The 22378-nt window shown below is 46.0% G+C and overlaps 3 protein-coding genes across 7 annotated transcripts in view; 2 read left to right on the forward strand and 1 right to left on the reverse strand.

Annotated features, from left to right (window-relative positions):
- NIP7 (nucleolar pre-rRNA processing protein NIP7) overlaps positions 1–10866 on the reverse strand; it is a 69304-nt gene extending 58438 nt beyond the window's left edge. Inside the window, exons 1-5 of one of the 4 annotated variants that reach the window (XM_007198193.2) lie at positions 10733–10866; positions 10526–10612; positions 10286–10424; positions 9353–9493; positions 560–2258 (exon numbers count right to left, since the gene is read on the reverse strand). In XM_007198193.2, coding sequence (XP_007198255.1) covers positions 2202–2258; positions 9353–9493; positions 10286–10424; positions 10526–10612; positions 10733–10788 — 480 coding nt within the window. In that variant the 5' untranslated portion in view covers positions 10789–10866 and the 3' untranslated portion in view covers positions 560–2201. Of the gene's footprint in view, positions 1–559; positions 2259–4232; positions 9209–9352; positions 9494–10285; positions 10425–10525; positions 10613–10732 lie in introns of those variants that run through there. The other 3 variants (XM_007198191.2, XM_007198194.2, XM_057534214.1) reach the window with 3 other exon arrangements.
- TMED6 (transmembrane p24 trafficking protein 6) lies at positions 1925–7382 on the forward strand. The gene is made up of 4 exons (XM_007198190.3): positions 1925–2137; positions 3749–3875; positions 5162–5313; positions 7149–7382. The coding sequence occupies exons 1-4, from the start codon at positions 1925–1927 to the stop codon at positions 7380–7382; spliced, it is 726 nt and encodes a 241-aa protein (XP_007198252.2).
- Positions 10867–10961: 95 nt separating the features above from the next.
- On the forward strand, positions 10962–20093 carry COG8 (component of oligomeric golgi complex 8). Of its 2 annotated transcripts, XM_057534208.1 has the most exons (7): positions 10962–11470; positions 12726–12933; positions 13721–14548; positions 16439–16607; positions 17390–17565; position 19155; positions 19497–20093. In XM_057534208.1, exons 1-7 carry the CDS (start codon positions 10962–10964, stop codon positions 19652–19654), a joined length of 2049 nt encoding a protein of 682 aa, XP_057390191.1. In that variant the 3' UTR covers positions 19655–20093. The 2 variants fall into 2 exon arrangements, with proteins under 2 accessions (XP_057390191.1, XP_007198251.2); XM_007198189.2 differs by lacking the exons at position 19155; positions 19497–20093 and having other exon boundaries at positions 17390–17881.
- Positions 20094–22378: the final 2285 nt, after the last annotated feature.

Consider the following 22378-nt stretch of genomic DNA (forward strand, 5'->3'; position numbering starts at 1 on the left):
AGAAGCTTTTTACCTTCAACTCTTACATTGTTAGATGGCGCTCTCCAGGTAGAAGAATGACACTGTGATACATTTAAGGAAGCAAAATATCCTAATCGTGTTTCTCAAAATTTGAGACATGCATAGATCCATTAACATTTTTTAATATAACTTCGATGCTATCTTTATTATAATGTTATAAAATGTGTACAGACATAAAACTCTGCCTATGGTTTCTATAGAACTATACAACTTACCATGAACTGCTGACTGTTTTGCTGAATCTAAGTCACTGCTCACCACATGAGTAGTGCTAGGACTGTGGCAGTGGTGGGACTCTGGTGGGGATGCCTGTGCCACTATGTACTGAGAAACGATCCCACTCTCTCCCACCTTCACCTTAGTGAGACTGCTGCAGAGCCACTGTGCCTCCAGACTGCTGTGATGTCATCTGGCCTTTGCTGGAACTGAACACAATTATGAAGTGTGTTCTTCATAACATAACACATAGCTGTGACAGTTAAAGTATTACCACTTGGAGTCACTGTGATGCCTTCTGAAGCAATACTTGGTTAGAAGGTACTCATGCTGTTGTAAGATTATGGCTGAGATAAAAACATTTAGACTGTCAGAACTCAGAGACTGACAGACACACTGTCCTGATGGGTAAGAGTGTGAGGCCCACTCAGGGCCCCAGCTGTGCCAGCTGTGCTTGGAGATGGTGGGTTAGCCACTGGAATCTCTGGATGTCCATTTCCTCATCTCTAATGTAGTAGGTAATGGTACTTCCCTTGTAGGCTGTTGTGAGAATAAAATAAGATGCACGTAAATGTCTCCGCCATGAAGTCAGCCTTTTTCCCCCTGTGGGTGCTGAAGAAGCCACAGACAAAAGAAAGATCAAGGGTTTGAACAATATAATAGTCTTTTAAATATTTATTTATTTATTTATTTAATTTATTTTTGGGGGCTGCACTGGGTCTTTGTTGCTGCATGCGGGCTTTCTCTAGTTGCGGCGAGCAGGGCTACTCTTCGTTGCGGTGAGCGGGCTTCTCATTGCTGTGGCTTCTCTTGTTGCAGAGCACAGGCTCTAGGCATGCGGGCTTCAGTAGTTGTGGCACAAGGGCTCAGTAGTTGTGGCTCGCAGGCTCTAGAGCGCAGGCTCAGTAGTTGTGGCGCACGGGCTTAGCAGCTCCGCGGCATGTGGGATCTTCCCGGACCAGGGATCAAACCTGTGTCCCCTGCATTGGCAGGCAGATTCTTAACCACGGCGCCACCAGGGAAGTCCCTATAATAGTCTTTAAGTGGATTTTGGATAGCTTTAGATGATTGTATCAGTCAGGTGGAAGGTAGCAGAATGAGGAGGATTATCAGTGGAGGGGTTTGACCACTGTCTCTTGCTCACTCTTCATCCATTTAAATTTTTACACACACTTCCATGCTGTGCTCTGCTCTCCTGAGCTGTAGCACCGGGCAGAAGGAGGTCTGTTGAAACAGGTGTTGCCCCTCACATCATATAGGAGCGACAGGTATCATCTAGCAATTTGATATGAATGAGAAAAATCTCCCCAGCCACTGTGTACCGAGAAATGAGTCCGTACATTCAGGTGGTTGTAAATAAATTTGCCTAATGTTTACCCCCAAGAGGCAAGAACTGAAAAATGACAGCCCAAAGGAGGGGTGGAAATCTCTCTTCTGAAGTAATAGATTCTACCTAGCACCCATGAAGTAGGTCTGGTAAGCCACTGAGTTTTTGAGGTGAAAGCAAAAATCCTTCCTGTGAGCCAAACGTGGGGTACCATGCCAGTTCTCTTCTGGAATATCTATGTGTGGCCCTGAGACTGGCCTACGTGTGACTTGCAGAGTTAATGATTATCCCAGCAGTTGTCTGAACTGCTTGGTTCCACTGGGCTGCTGCAAGCAGTCAGAGCGGTCTCCAGAGAGCAGCATGTTCCCCTTGCTCTTTGGGGCTGGACTGGTGGTTCTGAACCTAGTGAGCTCTGCAAGGAGCCAGAAGACAGAACCTCTTAGTGGCTCTGGGGACCAGCCCCTCTTCCGTGGTGCGGATCGATACGACTTTGCCATCATGATCCCTCCAGGAGGCACAGAATGCTTTTGGCAATTTGCCCACCAGACTGGATACTTCTATTTCAGTTATGAGGTGGGTACTTGGTCATACTGGGGACTTGTTTTTCTTGTTTGTTCATTTCCTTTCGTAAAGGGGGTCAGGTTTTAAATGAACACAAGGTTCTAGTTGTCTTTATTATGCTGTGACTCCCCACCTGTTAATGAAACAGACCTGCAGTTAATTGGAAACTTCTGATGGATGAATAATCACTAAAACATATGGCTTGGCTTCTCAAATTGGGGGCTGTGGAAGTGTGCTCAAAGTCATGGGACAAACCGGGTGCCTCTTCCTGGAGAGGTAATCATCACACTTACTCGAGTTTAGAGATGAGAGGGGAAAGAATCCATTTTTTAAATATTAAAATAATATGGATATGGTACCAAGTTGAATGAAAAGTCACATGAACTTTGGAGACAAACCCAGAGATTTCAAAGACGCTTCAGTTTATGAGGTTGGGGGAGCAACATTTACTCTCTTGCCTTTAGGGGTAATTCCAGCAAATTGGAGAATCAGTAATTCAAGGCTTCTCTATGCAGTCAGACAGACCTGTTGCTTTTAGGAAGGTAAATGTTTTCAAGTTGCCTGTTCACAGGCCAAGTACTTTAATCCATGCTGTGCCCAAGGATGGTCTGCTCAACAGTAAACTTGGAAGCTGTTCATTTCCTTTGTTCTTTATCTTAGAAACCTATTAACTTTCTAAATTTTGTTTACAGAGTAAAAGACTATGTTGATCTTATTCCACTCCAATGTAACTTAAAATTTATTTTAAATTAACCTATCAGAGATTCTTCTTATCTCTGAATTTATAATAGAATAGTAGCTACTAGTCAGCTCACTGTAGCCTGGGCTTATCAAGACGAAGCTTGGAGGCAAGTACCTATTGAATGCCTTATTTATTTACTGTCAAGTATCAAATAAGCCCAAATCTGGTATACCACTGGGGAGGTCAAAACCAAGTGAGTTCAGCCAAGAACTCTACAGCCAGATTCATACATAACCAAGACGTCAGCTGCATGGTCTGAGACATGTTTTCTTACCAGGGGTGCTATTGGCATTTGGGTCATTTCTTTTTTTTTTTTTTTTTTTTTATTTATTTATTTATTTTATTTTTGGCTGTGTTGGGTCTTCGGTTCGTGCGAGGGCTTTCTCCAGTTGCGGCAAGCGGGGGCCACTCTTCATCGCGGTGCGGGGACCGCTCTTCATCGCGGTGCGCGGGCCTTTCTCCATCGCGGCCCCTCCCGTTGCGGGGCACAGGCTCCAGACGCGCAGGCTCAGCAATTGTGGCTCACGGGCCCAGCTGCTCCGTGGCATGTGGGATCTTCCCAGACCAGGGCTCGAACCCGTGTCCCCTGCATTAGCAGGCAGATTCTCAACCACTGCGCCACCAGGGAAGCCCTGGGTCATTTCTTTGTCCTGCTTACTATTCTAACACGGCAGGATGTTCAGCATTGCTGTCCCCGCCCCCCTTCCCCTACTCGCAACACCAGGGCAACGTCTCAGCCCAAATTCAAAGTGGGGGTTGGGCAGTACCATCCCTGATTGAGAACCACTGTGCTGATGGTCACTGGATGTCAATCTTACCATTCAGCTAGCTTCCTGATGATGCAGCAGGAGCTTTTCTCCCTCTTTAATGTGTCTTGGCAGGTTCAGCGGACACTGGGAATGTCACATGACCGGCATGTTGCTGCCACTGCACATACCCCACAGGGTTTCCTTATAGACACCTCTAAGAATGTTTGGGGCCAGATTAACTTCTCTACCCAAGAGACAGGTCTGTTTTCGTCATCACGGCTATTATAATAATCATACGTTTCTTTGAAATTGGGAAAATAATGAGGAAATATTGAAATTAATTAAGTACCTGAGATGTAAAAGCTCTGGCTTTTTCACATATAGATGGTGAAATAGTAAGAAAAAGATTTAGCCTTCAACACCAAAAACCAGATTTCCTGGAGACTGCCAATGGCCAAGGACATTCATCAGCGGTCCACTGGCAGTTTGGAAGCGGTCTCCAGGTGACTAACTATTATAACTCCAGGGTCCAGAAGCTCGATTTTATCTTATCATCTCCAACGAACCAGATTATTGGAAAGTGATCAAAACAGGCAGACCCATTTATGATACAGAATTCCAATTAATAAATTTTATTATGGGATAGTATTTCTTTCCAGCCATCAAAACACTTGAGTCAGTTATCAAAAAGCAGAACACAAGGAAATGCATGGCCATGAAAAATATCCACATTCTACAACAAAGCACTTCTCCAGTCACCAGAAAATTCCTACAGCCAGATCGAGCCTGTCCTCACCCCAGACGGCACCAGTTTGAACTGTCCTCTCTACCAGCCAGGTGCACAAAAAAAGACTATTTCTCAACAGGGACATAAGAGAATCCTTCACTGCGTGGCACAGGATGTTCAGCATTATTATGCAGCATCTTTGGCCCCTACGTGACATGCCAGTAGTGCCTTCCAGTCATTTCGACAATCAAATACACTGCCACACCTTTCCAACCCTGCTCCTCCGCACTCCTCCCCCATCACCACACGCGGGGAGGTGACCCCAGTTGAGAACAAGCACCAGTACATACCCCAACCATCAGCCCCCGTACAGACCACCTTGCAGGAAGTTACTCCAGTAGGATAGCTTCTTTCATTCACAAAGCATACATTTTTTCCCTACTTTCAAATTCAAGATGATATCCCAGCTCTAACGGTATGCAAGGAGCAAACACTATGCTCTTAATATGCTCTTGATCAGAAATTCCTTAAGAGATGTGGGAACTATACGCTGAAAAAGAGGAAGAAAACATTTTCTATCCAACATAGAGCTAAAGCTACTAATATTTGGCAAAACAATATTATAAATAATATTTAGTAAAATAAGTTTCATGTAAGATCAGTATCTTCCACATCAAAAACTAGATTTTGTACTTCCTAAGTAAAAAGAAGGTGCTATAGTAGCACATTTAACACTGGAGAACAGTTATCTCCAGGGAAATCTAGAGGGTGGGAGGGTGGTAGACCAAGACTTGGTAATGATCTAGGGATTCCTACAGGTTTTTATCAGCTTTGTCTAACAAATCGGCAAAATCGCTTTGGTTCTGTGCAAGTATACCTCAATTTTGGAGTCTTCTATGAGGGGCCTGAGATGGACCACAAAGAGAAGAATGAAAGAAAACAACTGAATGATACTTTGGATGCAATTGAGGTAATTGTTTTGTGGGAGAGAAACATCCATGGAAACTGACTTTAAATTTGGAGGAAAGATTAGAATTATGGGAGTAATATCATCTGAGTGAGGGCTCATTTGGGGAGAAAACAAACAGGCAAAGGGATTTGAAGCCTTTAATTAATTTTGTGACTTGGAGCTCTTGAAATTCCTCACTTGTTTTATACCAGGAATTGGCAAATAACGGTTCACAGGCCAAATCTGGCCCACTGCCTGTTTGTTTTTTAACTTAGATACAATTCACCACTTTAAGTTACAGTTTAGTGGTTTACAAGGTCCTGCAACCATTACCAGCATCTAATTCCAGAATAGTTTCATCACCCCAAAAAGAAACTGCAGACCTATTATTCACTCTGTGTTCCCCATGCCCCTCAGCCCTGGGTAATCCCTCACTAATCTACTTTGGTTATATAGGTTTGCCTGTTCTGTACACTTCATGAGTGGAATCATACAATGTGGCCTTTTGTCTTTGGCTTCTTTTATTTAGCATGTTTTCAAGGTTCATCCACATTGTAGCATTTATTAGTACTTCATTCCTTTTTCTGGATGAATAGTATTCTATTGTATATTTAAAACACCACATTTTGTTTATCTACTTATCAGCTGGTAGACATCTGGGTTATTTCCACTTTTTGGCTATCATGAACAATGCTGCTGTGAGCATTTGCCTACAAATTTTTGTGTGAACATGCTTTCATCTCTGTACACATATAAGCAGTATACTCTGCTGGCACATATGGTAACTTTTTACCTTCAGTGAGGAACTGTTATATTCCACAGTGGCTAAACCATTTTACACTCCCACCAGCAGTGTATGAGTGTTGCAATTTCTCCATATCCCTGCAAACATGTTATAGTCTTTTTTGCTATAGCAATCCTAGTGGGTATAAGTGGTATCTTGTGGTTTTTGAGTTGTGTCCCCCTAATGACATTGAGCATCTTTGCATGTGTTTTTTGGCCTTTCAGTTATCTTTTTTGGAGAAATGTCTATTCAAATCCTTTGCCCATTTTAAAATCTGGTTATTTGTCTTCTTATGGTTGATTTCTAAGAGTTCTTTATATATTCTGGATACAAGTCTCTTATCAGATATATGATTTGCAAATATTTTCTCCCATTCTCTGGGATCTCTCTTGACTTTCTTGATAGTTTCCTGGATGCACAAAAGCTCACTGCCTGTTTTTGTAAGTGAAGTTTGACTAGAACATGGCCATGCTCATTTGACAATTACAGCTGGCCCTCTGTATCTGCAGATGCAGAACCTGCAGATGCGGAGGGCCGACTATGGGACTTCAGCATCCTCTGCAGGTCCCGGAACCCATCTCCCCACTGATAATGAAGGATGGCTAACTGGACATAATGTCTACGGCTGCTTTTGTGCTACAGTGGCAGAGCTTAGTAGTTGCAAGAGACTGTATGGCCTGCAAAGCCTAGAATATTTACTGTCTGGCCCTTCAATAAAAATTTGCAGGCCCTTATCTTTTACCATATACAAAGAACAGAAGACATCACCCAAAAGGGCAATGATGTGCTGAGTACATGTCTAAATCTAGAGATAATCTGGAGGAACTTTCCAGTTTCAGCACTGAAGTTTTTCGTTACAAAAATTATTGTTTTAAAACTGAAGTCCAGGCCATTTTTTCATAGACAACAAAACTAGCATTTATCAACAACTCCAATAGCCAACTTATTACATATCATAAAATCATATGTTACTCAACTTCCAGATAAACTAGGTTAGTGCTGGTGGGTACCCAGGTGAGGCTAGATGAGGTTAGGGAGGAACCCTTTCTGTATTTCATTTTCTGTCCTGCAGAAGAGTACACGAAAGGTGCAGAACAATATCTTTCACATGTGGCGATACTACAACTTCGCTCGCATGAGAAAAGTGGCTGACTTTTTCCTACTCCAGTCAAACTATAACTATGTGAATTGGTGGTCGACAGCCCAGAGCCTTGTTATTATTCTTTCTGGGATCCTGCAGCTATATTTCTTGAAGCGTCTCTTCAACATCCCAACGACTACAGACACAAAGAAGCCAAGATGCTAAGCTCGAACAACTACAGTGCCCTGGCTCTTTTCTTCTGGGGCACAAGCTCTCTCAAATCTTTGTAAAGTTATTGGGAAAAAATCAATTTTTCTTGTTAGAAAGTTGTAGCCTATTGCTCTCATCTACACAGGCAAAATCACAATAAATAAAAATGTGTAAAGTTTTGACGTTGACTGTTTCTAAAGTACACACTAAATGCTATCATCAAAATACCGTCCATTGTACTGCAGCCCCTTAACCTTCACTATGTCTATTTAGAAATTAACAGAGAACCTTGGAAGGGAGAAAAGTTGAAAAAAATGGGACAAAAACATATAAAACTGGGTTTTATATGTTGCATACAAAAACAGGAGTTGATAGAGTGCTTTTTTGTAATTGAAAAATGATTTATTTTTAGAGATGTCACCTTTGGAATTTAAATTAAGCAGTATATGCACTAAAGAAATTGCTTTACAATACAGGCACTTAAAATTTTTTTTGTCTGTGATATGTTTTTCACTAAAAAATATTTTAATAATTCTAAAAATAATTTTGGAAGGCATGGGAGAAGGATCGAGGAGCTGAATTATTATTTCAGGGTCTCTGATTAGTGCTTTTTGTCCAGTCCAGTCAGGTAATTAAAGATTTGTAAGAATATATGTATAAATGAGTCACTTTGCCGTACACCTGAAACTAATCCAATATTGTACGTCAACTATACTACAATAAAAAAATTTTTTTAATTAAAAAAAAAACCCAAGAGATTTATAAGAGAAATTGTTTTAGAAATCAAGTTGATAAAAATAACATTCAGCCTGGGATCATACCATTCAAGAAAAAGAGCGAGAAAACTGCTTGTAAAAGCCAAGATAATATAATCAAATTATATTCATAAGATCCTACTCTTAGTAACAGAAATACTCAGTATAAACATTACAGAAATAATTCTTACCATTTATTCAACACTATCATTTGCCAGGCACTGTGCTAGGTGCTTTACGATCATGATTTCTACTTCTAAAAACTATTCTTAGGAAGACGGCTAGGCTGCTTTTTGAAACAGAAGGAAATGAAGCTTATTAAAGTTTAATGACTCATCTAAGGCCATACAGCTGGTAGATGTGAGAACTGGTATTTGAATCCAAGTTTTTTTTCCACACTACACAGCACCTACCGTAAAGAAAATCGGCAGAATAAACTGCTCTTACTGTTTTATCCAAATTTCATTTGTAAAATCCCACACATGACCTACTATTCTGATGGCAATATCTATCTTTCATAGTATTAATAAATAATTAAGAAAATTCATTACGTTCTTATCATGTGTTTGGAAAACAGTGTTATCACAGATAACAATAATACGCTATTCTTGTCCTCAGTTCCAACAATTTAGAACCTGTTACTCAAAACAAGAAGCCCTCTGATTCAAATATAAAACACAGTATTCTAGTTAGTCAAAATCACAAAGATCCGAAACCCCGTTTTTGAGCCATTTCTGCATAATACGAATCCAGCCTGCATTTGTCCATAATAGAATATTAAACTAAGAAGTCCCTGAAGAGGTCACAGTGTTGACAAAATTCAACATGATGGTGGAGCCTACACAGACACAGGAAACAAAGCTAGGCCCTTCCACACAGCCACAAGTCCTCGCGATGATTTCGTTTTAAGTCAATGTCTCTTCATGCCGCACATATTCCCCAATGTCTGCTTGATGAAATACCACAATCGCCATGGGGTCTACTTTCCTGCAGTCTTGTGTAGACTTTGCTGCCACCCCAAAACCCTGGGATTCAAAAGAAGAGACACTGATTCACTCAAGTCATTCCATAAGTACGTATTGAGGTCTGGAAACAACAAAGACGAAAAGATACAGTTCTTTGAAGAATTCGAAAGGTGCTGAGAATTTAGTCTCTCAAGCGCAGACTGAAAATACATCCATCTTGAATAAAAAGATACTTGATTTTTTAACAGCAACCATCTCTACTCACCAAAGGGATGTCTGCCATGGAGTACACCACGACTCCCTGGTACTGAGAAGTATTTTCGGTGATTCGACCAAGTCCAGATTTCAGCACATGGTTCCCATACAGGAAGGATTGCTCTGCTCCAGGTTTTATCCACACTTTATACTGTAATAAAGAGAATTAAATCCAAGAGACATAAAAATGCTAAATAGTTAGACCCCTGCAGATAGGCTAACTGCTAGATCTATGGTTAATTTCTTTCTTTTTTTCCTTATGAACTAAGTTTTTTTGGTTCTTTAATTTATTTTCTTTTCAGTTGAAGTATAGTAATCTACAATACTATGTTAGTTACAGGTGCAAAACATAGTGATCTGATATTTCTATACATTACAAAAGGATCACAATGATACAAAGTTATTGTATCTGTGTCGTGTCATCTGTCTCCATACAAGATTATTAAGATATTACTGACCATATGCCCCGTGCTATATATTTCAGCTGTGAGGTTCGTTTGTCTTGTAATATGAATTTTAAAGAAAAGAGACAAAGACTCATGCTTCCCTTAATATGTTCACCCCCTTTAGAGACCTGCCAGGAGGTTCTTACCTCGACTCTACAATCAACTTCTCCCATGGGCAGTTTAACAGCTCTTTTTCTGTACCCCACTACGCTCCTCTTCACAGCCACCTATTTGCTTTTCGGTCTTGAGCTGGGTCTGCATAGGCTTTTCAGTTTCTGCTGGAGATAACTACCACTACGCGGCCACACAGGGCTACTACTCCTGAGCCCCGACCACGCCCAGGCAGCAAGATGTACACACATCTCCAGGTGCTGCCACTGACCCTAAGCACCGTCACGGACTCCGTCGCAGAAAAGGTGCCCAATTCTGCCTTCTGATGTGGCCCTCAGCCTAGACTTCCTCCATCCCTAGTGGCGGACTGAAACCACCCCACAAACCTTGGCATACGGTGCCAGGTAATCCAGAGCTGTGATGTGCAACCGAAACCTGTGGGTCTTCGTGAATTTTCCGAAGCACGTCCCCAGCGACACCAGCTTGTCACCGGAGATATTGGCGGCCAACTTCAAAATCTTCTCACTGAAGGGATAAAGAAAAAAGCAGTGTCAGATGAGGCAGGCTGGAGGGACCCAGGCCCCCACCCGGCTCCATGCTGCCTACCCGGCCCCGCGCCGCCTCACCTCACGTAGTACACCCGCTCGTTGTGCAGCCTGAAACAGTAGGTGCCGTCGGGCCTGTCGACCAGCAGCTGCAGATTCTCCCCGATGCTGAGAGCAAAAGAAGGACTGGAGGCCGCGCCCGGACTCGTCCCGGCACCGCGGCCCCCGCTCCACCCACGCCCCTCCCCGCCACCCACACACTCCCGCTTCTGCCCCGCGCACTCTTACTATTTTGCTATCTTCTCAAACATTACACGCGTCTCCTCTTCAGTCAGAGGCCGCATTTTCCCGCTGAGTTGGAACGCCGGACCCTCGTGCCTCAGTTACCGGAAACGGAAGATCAGCCGCCAGCCGCTCCTTGGCAACCTCAAAGCCTGCCTCTCTAGCTGCTTTCCAGTCGTTCCCCACGCTAGCGCCCCGTAACCTGGACGACTATCGGAGAAAGAAAGTGGGCCTGATGAGAAACCATAGAGACCGGAAGTGCGCCCCGGCTGCTTTGGGTTCTACGGAGTCAGCGCCCTCGCTGAGCGGGAGGGGAAGTGACGCTGCTGCTGAGAAGATGGCGGCGACGGCGACTCTCCCACCCTCGACTACGGTCTCGACTACGGCCTCGGCCACGGCGACGGCCACCGCGGCTGCTCTCGGGGAGGTGGAGGATGAAGGGCTCCTGGTGTCGCTGTTTCGGGACCGCTTCCCGGAGGCCCAGTGGCGGGAGAGGCCCGACGTGGGCCGCTACCTCCGGGAGTTGAGCGGCTCGGGGCTGGAGCGGCTGCGGCGCGAGCCCGACCGCCTGGCCGAGGAGCGAGCGCAGCTGCTGCAGCAGACGCGCGACTTGGCCTTCGCCAACTACAAGACCTTCATCCGCGGCGCCGAGTGCACCGAGCGCATCCACCGCCTCTTTGGCGACGTGGAGGAGTCACTTGGCCGCCTGCTCGACCGCTTGCCCAGCTTCCAACAGAGCTGCAGGTGCGGCGGGTCCGGTGCTAAAGGGGCTTTTAATACTTGTAATCGCTATCATTTACGACGACAGAAATAGCTAACACTTAGATAGCGCTTACGATATGCCAGGTTCTCCTCTGAGCATTTCATTAATCCATTTAAACTGCACAGCAGCCTTCGAGGTAGGTATTGTTATTTGCATTTTGTTTATGAGGAAGTGGAGACACACAGGTTAGTGACCGTCCCAGGGCACAGCTAGTAAGTTTCGAAGTCAGAATTGGAACCCAGCAGCACGTCCCCCACTCATAGGGCTGTTGTGAGCACTAAATAAAGAGAATCCATGCAAAGCACTTATCATTGGGTCTGACATAATTAACACTCTACAGTTGTCAGCTTAATATATGTGCATATTTATGTAAACCTATACACACAACAGACACGTACACACAACAGCTTGGACCAGAGGTCATCTGCTCTAAACCGTTCATTGATAGGAGGCTGACAAGGAAATCCTCCCATTTGGGGGCAGTAAAAATCATCATCAAAAAAAAAAAAAAAAATCTTGCTTTTTGACCCATATTCTCCCTCCCTCGACCCTCAATCCATTATCCCTAATTCTGCCTTCCAGCCTTTTGTGATAAAAGTTTAAGTTTTCTTTTGAGTCTTTGCATATTTGAGAATAGCTTTAATACTTTTCCAATCCCCTAGAATAGAGGGAGGCCTTCACAAAGCAGGTGTCTGAAGTTACGGAGAAGAAATGGAGACTGTAGCAGGAACTGAGGTTGGACCATAGCATAGGAGAAGATTAAGAGGCTGAAGGAACTTGGGGGTAAGGCTGTAGTTCTAGGCTAGTTAGGGCATTATGAAAATAATAAGAATAGCTGTTATTAAAGGAACATTTACTCCATATCAGGTCCTGTGTTAAATGCTTTATACATGTCATCTCATTTAATCCTCACATCCTTATGAGGTGGGTCCTGTTACTATTTTACCAATGAAGAAACAGTTCAGAGAGCCTAAGTACCTTGCCACAGCTTGTTAAGTGGCAGATCTGGGTTCAAATCTTTTTATCACTTATTAGTTGTGTGATCTTGGACAAGTTGCTTAAAATCTCTGGGATTAAAATTTCTTCAAGGGTAAAAGTACTTACCTAATGGGGTTGGTGTGAAGATTAAATCAGATAAATCAGCCCAGTGCTCAGTTCATAGTAAGTGCTTGGTATTTGTAGCTAAGGTTTGGATACAGAGAAGTGAACCACCAATGTACTCGTGATTGTTACTAGGAATTTTGTGAAAGAGGCTGAGGAGATCAGCTCCAATCGCCGAATGAACACCCTGACTCTAAACCGGCACACGGAAATCCTGGAAATCCTGGAGATCCCTCAGCTCATGGACACCTGTGTCCGGAACAGCTATTATGAAGAGGCCCTGGAGCTTGCAGCCTACGTACGCCGACTGGAAAGGAAATACTCCTCCATCCCTGTCATCCAGGTAGCCAACTTGCCCAGAGAGGACGCAAACTGATGTTCTTGTTATCAGTAATTCTGTGGTCATCACTGACCCTTTAGGCATAAACCTTAGGGAAACTCCTTGCATTTTTCACATCACTTTCTGCAAGGCAGGCAGGCTTGATCATAAAACATACATTCATTATTCAGTCAGCTGATAAATATTAATCATGTGCCAGGCATTGATCTAGGTGCTGGGGATACAATGTGAACAAAGACAAGGCCTTGGCTCTCATAAGCTGCTAGTTGGCAAATAAATAAATAATATCCTTTCAGGTAGTGTTAAGTATCTTAACAAAATAAACCAGGGAATGGGGCAGGAGGCTAAGGTGGGTTACTCTAGGTAGAGTGGTCAGGAAAGGCTCTTCTGGTGAGATAACATTTAAGCTGAGACCCAGATGACAAGAAGGAGCCAGCCACATGAAGATGGGGGGGGGGGGAGAGCAAACCAGAAAGTGGTACGAACAAGTATAGCAGGCTAAGGAGGGAAGAAGTTGGAGTGTTTGAAGTATAAAGATAGCCATTCTGGCTGGATTGCAGTGAGCAAGGGGAGAGCATTAGGAAGCAGGTGAGGGCAGGAGAACCAGGCAGGGCCCGTAGGCCACAGTGAACCAGATCTTTGCTGGTGAACCTGTATGCATCAGTTTTAGGAAATCTACTTCGTATGTCAGAACAGCAGTGGGAACGTTGGTCTGCAGTATTCAGGGTTAGTGGAGTGGGTTCCAGGGAGTGTCTTTCCCGGCGTGGTGACTCACCCCCTGTGTCGTCAGGGCATCGTGAACGAAGTGCGCCAGTCCACGCAGCTGATGCTGAGCCAGCTGATCCAACAACTGAGGACCAACATCCAGCTCCCTGCCTGCCTCCGTGTCATTGGCTTCTTACGGCAAATGGATGTCTTCACCGAGGCTGAGTTGAGGGTCAAGTTTCTTCAGGCCCGAGATGCTTGGCTCCGTTCTATCCTGACTGCCATCCCCAGTGATGATCCCTATTTCCACATCACGAAAACCATCGAGGCCTGCCGTGTCCATCTGTTCGATATTATCACCCAGTACCGTGCCATCTTCTCAGACGAGGACCCGTTGCTGCCCCCTGCCATGGGCGAGCACACCGTGAATGAGAGTGCCATCTTCCATGGCTGGGTGCTGCAAAAAGTCTCACAATTCCTGCAGGTGCTGGAGACCGACCTTAACCGAGGGATAGGCAGCCGTCTGGACTCTCTGCTGGGCCAGTGCATGTACTTTGGGCTGTCTTTCAGCCGGGTAGGGGCTGATTTCCGGGGTCAGTTGGCTCCTGTTTTCCAGCGAGTGGCTATCGGCACTTTCCAGAAAGCAATTCAGGAAACGGTCGAGAAGTTCCAGGATGAAATGAACTCCTACACCCTCATCTCAGCTCCAGCCATCCTGAGCAGCAGTAACCTGCCTGCTGCTGTTCCAGTCACTCAGCCGGGGACCCTGCAGCCACCCATGGTGCTCTTAGACTTCCCACCCCTTGCCTGCTTCCTCAACAATATTCTGGTCGCCTTCAATGATTTGCGCCTCTGCTGCCCCATGGCCCTGGCGCAGGATGTGACTGTGGCCCTGGAGGACGCCCTTGCCAAGGTGAGCACATACTGTTGGCTCTCTTCTGGGGCCTCCTTTAGTAACAGGTGGCCAGACTTCTGTAATAAACCAGTCTGTGTGACGGTGGTGCCTGCTGACTTAGGTTTAGTGTGGTTTTAGAGGTTTTTCTGGTTGAAAAGCTCTGGTTAGTCCCCTTTCATGAAGTGTCTCACCTGTAGTAATGGTTCAGTAATATATTGATTTTCTATTGCTGTATAACAAACTCACACAAACATAGCAGCTTAAAACAACACACATTTATCATGTCTCAGTTTCTTTCGGTCAGGAGTCCAGGCACAGCCTAAATGGGTTGGTCCTCTGCTCACAAGGTTGCAATCAAGTTGTTGGCCAGGCTGTGGACTCATCTGGAGCTCAGGGTCCCCTCCTTTCAAGCTCACTCACAGTGGCAGATTTCTGTTCCTTACAGTTGTAGGACTGAGGCCCTCAACTCCTAGAGACCAGCCCACTCCATAGGCAGTTCAGTGTGGCTTTTTGATTATTCAGGGCCAATGGGAGAGCATCTCTCCTTGCTAAGTCTCCTTTAGGGGAGTCCTCAACCCTCTTTTAAGAGGCTCATCTAATTAGGGTAGGCCCACCCAGGATAACCTCCCTTTTCATTAATTCAATCAGCCGGTTAGGGACGTTAATTAAAACTGCCAAATCCTTCACCTTTGCCATATTCTGTGGGTTAGAAACAAGTCAGAGATTCTGCCTGCACTCAAGGGGAGGAGATTACACAAAGGAGTGGAGACCAGGGGGCGGGGATTACAAGAGCCATATTAGAATTCTGCCTAATACAAGTAATACTACCAATATTGCTAATATCTGAGTATGGTGCACATTTTTACACATTAAATCTTTAGATATTGGGTGCTGCTTATAATTGACGACATCTTACAGTCGCTGTCAACCAGGTGGCAGTTGTGACGTGGTTGTATAAAATCTTTCTGTTGATGTCCTCCTGTAAGAAAGAACGAGGAAGCATGAGCAATGAAGCTTTTTAGGGTCAGTGAAATTCAGATAATAGTAATTAGCTAATATTCATCTAGAGCTTATTTCATGCCACGTAATTTATCATACTTTACACATATTAAAACTTAATTCTCACAACCCTATGAGGTTAGGTCCTGTAGCTGGCCCTACTTTATAGATGAGGGAACTCAGGCACAGAGGGCGTGGGGTGCTTAAGTAATCACTTAGAGGCCACAGAACCAGTGAGTGGCACAGCTGGAGTTTGAGCCCAGAACGTCTGGCACCAGAGTCTATGTTCGTTATTTATTTACTTGTTGGTTTGTTTGGCCGTGCCTCTCGCCTTGTGACCAGGGATTGAACCTGGGCCCTCAGCAGTTTTCACAGAGCTCTAACCACTGGACTGCCAGGGAATTCCCCAGAGTTTATGTTCTTAACCCTGTCACTGTGACACCTGCCTGTAATGTCAGCTAGGCTGTTATTTGTATGTGGAACTTCTTTTCCAGCTCTATTTTTTCCTCCTTTACAATTTTCTAGTGGTTCTAGCATTGTGGAACTTCAGAGGCCTTACTCAGTAGAAACCTTTTGTAGTGTTGCTTCATCTTCCTGGATCCACCATAATTCTGGTCCATCTCCCATGGGAGCCAAAAACAATGTATTCTGTGTATAATTTCATGATGCTCCTCCACTGGAACTGGAAACTGCACTAGTAATAAAACCAGTTGGATAAGAAATACATCAGTGAAGTGACAGAACTGTGAAGATTGACCACAATTGTGAATTTAAACAAGATAATAATATCATGTACTGTTTGGAACAACTTTCTTCATGAAAACTTGAGGGGTGCACATTTGTACCTAGTTTTATACACTGCTGATGGTGATAGATAACCCAGTGATTGATGGTGCCCTTGTCTCTTAGGTAACAAAAGTAATCTTGGCCTTCCATCGTGCCGAAGAGGCTGCCTTCAGCAGTGCGGAGCAAGAGCTCTTCGTCCAGTTCTGCACTGTCTTCCTGGAAGACCTCGTTCCTTATTTAAATCGCTGTCTCCAAGTCCTTTTTCCTCCAGCTCAGATGGCACAGACCTTAGGTAAGAGAAGGGAAAAGATTTTTAAAACTATTTTATTGACATAATTCACATACTAAATAATTCACCTATTTGTAAAATTCAAGGTTTTTAGTAAGTGTACACAGGTGTGCAACCATTACTATCATCTAGGTTTAGAAAGATCCCTGGTGTTCATTTGTGGTCATTCCCCAATCTTGCCCTTAGCCCCTGGCAGCCACTAATCTACCTTCTGTTGCAGTAGATTTGCCCTTTCTGGACATTTCTTATCAACAGAATCATACATTATGTTTATATCTGGCTAAGTGGAAGAAGCCAGTCACAAAAGAACCACATAATGTATGATTCCATTGACATGAAATGTTTACAGATGGTGTTTTTAAAATATTTTTTCGAATTTGCCTTCCCTTCCCTATGCCCCCTCTCTCTGTGCCTGTGAAGGGGGTGTGGGAGGCACAATTTCCCAAAGGGTAGTGGGCCAGTGATCCCACCAGCAGAGTGGCTGCTCTCTGCTCCCCCAGCTTTTCCTTGGGCCTGTCCAGGGAAGCCAGTGTCTGCTGCGGCTCTCCTGGTGCTTTCTTTCTCTATCCGTCCTGCACTGTGCTGTTCCCATTACCTTCAAAGTCTGGCTTTACCGCATAGGTGACTGTCCCGTATCACAAAGGTGATTTTTCCTGTATTGAAATATGGTAACTGTGTTTGTTACTTCCAATAAGTGTTTTTTTTTTTTTTTTTTACCTGTGACACATCAATAATTAAATTTATTAAACGCTTTTTCCACTTCTATTCTTTACCATCTGGGCCAGGCATTCCACCCACTCAGCTCTCCAAGTACGGAAACCTGGGGCATGTGAACGTCAGCGTCGTCCAGGAGCCTCTGGCCTTTATCCTGCCGAAGAGAGAGATGGCCTTGTGTCTAGACGACAAGGCGCTAGTCCCCGAGCTCACAGCTCCAGCACCAGAACCCCCCGCCGAGGGGCCAGTCCTCGAACCTGTCACCCCGGCTTTCCCTGACGGGGGGCAACAGGAGGTGGGATCCGCGGGACCGCCGCAGGCCGACGAGCCTAGTGCAGGCACTTGACAGGCGCCCCCTGCGCCCGGGCCGGTGCGGCGGTTACTGGGGCCCCGGCGGCCGAGGGGCTTGCTTACTGCAGCGCCCGGTGGGAACGGGAGTTGCCGCGCGTGGGAGAGGCTGCGAAGGCATGATTAAAGGGAGAACCTCCTGGTAATTCTTGTAAATGCTTGATTAAACTATCAGAAATGGAATTAAATAATAAAGGTGATGGACGCCACCCAGAGGCAGGCTACGAAGTGTGAACGGTGCCGGCGTTCCCGGAAGGCCCGCGGGAACTGCACTTCCCGGCGTTCCTGGGGGCGGGAGCTTCGGCTACGGGAGCCGGCGAGGGACGCGTCCGGGCGGGCGGCTCGGCTCCACGCGCCATGGGTCAGCTGGGGGCTGGCCTGCTGCTGCGGTGGCTGCTGGCGCGTGGCTGCGTGGGGCCGGCCTTGCAGTGGGGAGAGCGGGTAGCGGGCGGCGGCGCCCGGGCCTGCAGCTCCACGCCCCTCCCGGATGGCCTTGAGGGCCCGGCGCGCCGGCGCTCCTACTGGCGCTACGTGCGGCGTCTGGTGCAGGGAGCGCCGGAGCCGCCGTACCCGCGCGTGTGCCAGGTCGGGGACCCGGCGCTGCGGGCCGTGGCGGCCCCGGTAGAGCCGACGCAGCTGGCGGGACCCGAGCTGCAGCGGCTGGTGCAGCGGCTGGTGCAGGTGATGCGGCGCCGCCGCTGCGTGGGCTTGAGCGCGCCGCAACTCGGAGTGCCGCTGCAGGTGCTGGCGCTCGAGTTCCCCGAGGCGCTCTTCCGCGCATGCGCCCCGCGCGTGCGCGAGGCCCGTCAGATGGAAACCTTCCCCCTGCGCGTGTTCGTGAACCCCAGCCTGCGTGTGCTGGACAGCTGCCTGGTCACCTTCCCCGAGGGCTGCGAGAGCGTCAGCGGCTTTCTGGCCTGCGTGCCCCGCTTCCAGGCGGTGCAGATCTCAGGTGCGGGGCGGTGGGGTCCCTGGGGCGGATGGGTAAATGCGTGCTCCCCTTTAACCTGCGGAGGCGGCGGCCTCGGATCCCACGAAACGGTTTCCGCAAAGTTCCAGTTACAGCGTAGACATGTTGATGGCTGATCAGCGGAGCCTACCTACCCACGAGCAGACCCTGGAGTGGACAAAATTCAGGACTGACGGAATGGGATGGGGCAGGAGGCGCCTGTGAGAGCAGAGCCAGCTCAAGTGGGGCACAGGGTTGGGGGGTTGGTTTGGGAGGGTGGCCTGGTTCCCCTGTTAGCTCACACCACGTCCTCTGCCCTGTCGCTCACCTTGTGTCTGTTTCTCTCTGTCTTACACACACACACACACTCTCTTACAACCTTGTGTCTGTTTCTGTCACACACACACACAACCTTGTGTCTGCTTGTCACACACACACACACACACACACACACACACACACACACACTCTTACTTCTGCGCCAATTAGATCTGTCATGGTGGAATGGGAGAAGTAGAACCCAGCTTTGCCTAGCCCAGAGTGATAAGCCATTACCTGTCATAGCACAGGATGTTTTGCAGTGTGATTCTTTGCTGGGGTTGGGATGATTGTTCCTCTTGAGCAAGTCACTTGGGAAGATCATCTCATTTCAGCCCCATAGCGAACCCAGCAACCTACTTGTCAGAGTTGGGAACCAGATTGAATACTTGGTAAGAGGCAGAGTTCAGACTTCTTTTCTAGGAAGGATAGGGGCTGCTGTCTGCATTCCCTTCTGATATTGCCTCTTGTAAACAGGAACAGCCAGGGGCAAGGAAAGGCTAAGTAGGTTGAGAATGATGCAGTTCAGCATGTCCTCACCCAGGCTGTACCTTCCTTTGCAGGGATGGACCCCAGAGGAGAGCAGGTGGTGTGGCAGGCCAGTGGGTGGGCAGCCCGCATCATCCAGCATGAGATGGACCACTTGCAGGGCTGCCTGTTCATTGACAAAATGGACAGCAAGACATTTACAAACATCCACTGGATGGAGGTGAATGACTAAAGCTTTCCTGCTGCATCTGAGGACCCTGAAAACCAAGACGCAAACACTTCGGCTTTAAGCTGGGCATGTCTTACCTGGCATCGACTTGGTATTGGCTCTGCTCCGACAGAAAACAATGGCCTGTCAAAGCATGCCTTCCTGAGTTGGAGGAAGATGTTAATGTTTGCCCTGAAATGAGCTATGGACAATGTATTGCCTTGAGAAGAAACTTGAGAAGAAAAATAACTCCCCTGAAGGAGTGGACATTTCCTGGCAATTTTGTATGGAGATAAAGACAGGGCGGGGGCAAGTAAATAGCCACTCTCAGTAGACATGATTTCAGAAAAGCTGTATCACCTGTTCCCAAAGCCAAGATTAGATAATAATGTAGTCCCAAAACACCTGAAAGCTGTGTTTAAAAATGTGGATTAAAGCTGTGGTTGATCGTCTTCACCAAGTTCTTACGTTTACAAAGGGCTCATGTGTGTTACCTGCATAGTCTCCGTTTGTTTTGGATACCAGTTTGCCTGTGGAAGTAAAACACAGGACAGAATGTCCCCAGTTCAATGACAATATTAACGTAACTGAGTGTTCATACATTTTAACAGGTTCAGATACAGTTTAGGTCTCCAGCTTTTGCTTTCCACCTTTAACAGACCTGGGGAAGACTTTTCTGCTGAGATCTCTTAGGCAGCTGGAACTTGGCTCATTCTTTGGATGGAGGCTGTGGAGCAGGGCTGGGGGAGGGGTGATATAGGTTTCCCCCACGATCTGAAAGAAGAGTGTTCTGATGAAACCTTTCCTAAGCTGAAATAGCATAAATTGAAGAAGCAGTTACCTTAGGACACATCTTGCTAACAGATGCACAAAATAAATGGAGATAAAGCACAGATGCTCAGATACAGTTCAAAGCTATGGTTGCTTGATGCTGAGCGTAGCTCCCAGGGAAGGAGCTTGGCGGTGCCACTCTGGCAGCTCTGAGTGCGCACTGCTTCTATAATGGCTCACTGCAAAACAAGAGCTGAATGCTGTTGCAGCTTTCACCTTTTTCGTAGAAGTGAAAATCCTCTTCAAATTTCTTTCCATTAGTGAAAACAGGTACTAATACAGGTCTTTCATAAAAGCAATGCAGTGTAAAGTGAAGTTTCAAAAAGTGGGGGATGCCTGTGTTTGAGAAGGCGCAAAGAGCCTCTTCCTGTCACAATTAGGGCAGAAACAGAAAGCAGAACTTGTGCTTCCTTGTCACCACACTTATTTTGAAAAAAATAAATTAGCATCATGGTGACCAGTGTTTTAGCTTTAAGATTCTGTCACAGCTTTGTCAAGAGGTTATGGAACTCATTTCTTTTGATACTTGTCTTACCTCATTTTTATGTTGAGTTTTGCCATGCAGGTACTCTTACCAAAGTCCTCAAAATCCAAGTACCCATAGCGTAAGAAGTCCAGTAAGTTGTTTAGAGAAAATGTGTTTTAAACAGTAGTTAATTAAATGACCCCAGGAAAGACCCATTTTCCCCCATGGCTTTCTCTAAACAGCCAAGCCTCGGGGCCTGTGAGGCCAAGCAAAAGAGAACTGGCTCTCTGTGCATCATACTTCAGAGAGAAACAGGGCCCAGCACTGCCCTGAGGTGAGGACAGAGACTCAGCCATCTGGGAATCTGTAGTAAGCTCTCACGTATACTGAAAACATGAATCCTTAGGAAAATTAGAATTCAGTGAGCCTCCTTTCTATTGGACAGTGTTCAGAAGCTCCTGCAGGATGGCATCAAAACATTCTGAAGATTCCTTACCGGCTCTGCGGTTAACAGTCCTTAGTAATGCCCTTGTAATGCAGATCAGTATTTGCCGGCAGCTTCCTGAATCAAGACCTAAAAGTAAATGATTGCCCAGAGTGGACTGTGGAGAAAGCCTGAGACTACGCTGCTGACAATATATGAAATTTACTGTTGTAACCAAATCCACATACAAGGAAGGATTTGATCAACTAGCCCAAGACACTACAACCGAAAGACAACAAATTCTTGCATTTACAAGAAAGAAAATCTCTCCCACCTTGGCCAGATATATCAGCTGCAAAACCACACACACAGATCAGCACCTTGAGCTAATAAAAGTTTTTGAAGTCAACTTCCACAGCGAAAATCAATGTACGCAGAAGGTTTAGAACAGAATTCCCAGGTAGGGAGGAAGTGAATTTCAGAGCAAGCACTTAGGGAAGGAAATTCCTCTGCACATATTAGCCACATTGAGCATAGCCACCGTGCCAGCCTCAGTAGTGAACAGAACATTCATTTGCCCTGTTACTGGTGGTAGAGGGAGAAATGGAAAGGCAGGGCAGCTGTGAAAGCTGTGACTAGAGCTGTGAGGATGAGCCACAGCAGTCCTACAGTTTCTGCTAACCCCTGTGACCCGCCAAGGTGTTCAAGCAGTAGAAATAAGGAAGCAGGTTAGGGGAAAAAAAAGGCAAGAGCCTTCTGATTTAAGTAAAGGTAACCAGACACAACTAACTAAAATGAAGCAGTACAAGGAGGGGGTGGTTTATAGACCAGCAATTGGTGGCTGAAGGCACATAACTAATCAAGAATATAATGGGGGAGCTCCTGAGTGAGTGACAAAGATCCCAGCCACAGTGACATCTGGAGGTCAGGCCTGCTGATGCACCAGCACTGGAGAGGAACACTGGGCCTAAGCCTTCAAGGAACTAAGCAAAAGTTGGCTCAATTCAGCAGATGCTCCTAACCAGAT

The sequence above is a fragment of the Balaenoptera acutorostrata genome, chromosome 19, assembly GCF_949987535.1.
Source record: "Balaenoptera acutorostrata chromosome 19, mBalAcu1.1, whole genome shotgun sequence".
Taxonomy (NCBI): domain Eukaryota; kingdom Metazoa; phylum Chordata; class Mammalia; order Artiodactyla; family Balaenopteridae; genus Balaenoptera; species Balaenoptera acutorostrata.

What these genes read in the sequence shown, in the direction of transcription:
- TMED6 (XM_007198190.3), top strand. Translation starts at nt 1,925, where the DNA reads ATGTTCCCCTTGCTCTTTGGGGCTGGACTGGTGGTTCTGAACCTAGTG. An exon ending in CTTCTCTACCCAAGAGACAG is followed by an intron (nt 3,876 to 5,161) that starts GTCTGTTTTCGT and finishes GGATTCCTACAG; the next exon opens with GTTTTTATCAGCTTTGTCTA. An exon ending in ATACTTTGGATGCAATTGAG is followed by an intron (nt 5,314 to 7,148) that starts GTAATTGTTTTG and finishes TCTGTCCTGCAG; the next exon opens with AAGAGTACACGAAAGGTGCA.
- COG8 (XM_057534208.1), top strand. Translation starts at nt 10,962, where the DNA reads ATGAGAAACCATAGAGACCGGAAGTGCGCCCCGGCTGCTTTGGGTTCT. An exon ending in TGGAGGACGCCCTTGCCAAG is followed by an intron (nt 14,549 to 16,438) that starts GTGAGCACATAC and finishes CTTGTCTCTTAG; the next exon opens with GTAACAAAAGTAATCTTGGC. An exon ending in TCAGATGGCACAGACCTTAG is followed by an intron (nt 16,608 to 17,389) that starts GTAAGAGAAGGG and finishes CATCTGGGCCAG; the next exon opens with GCATTCCACCCACTCAGCTC.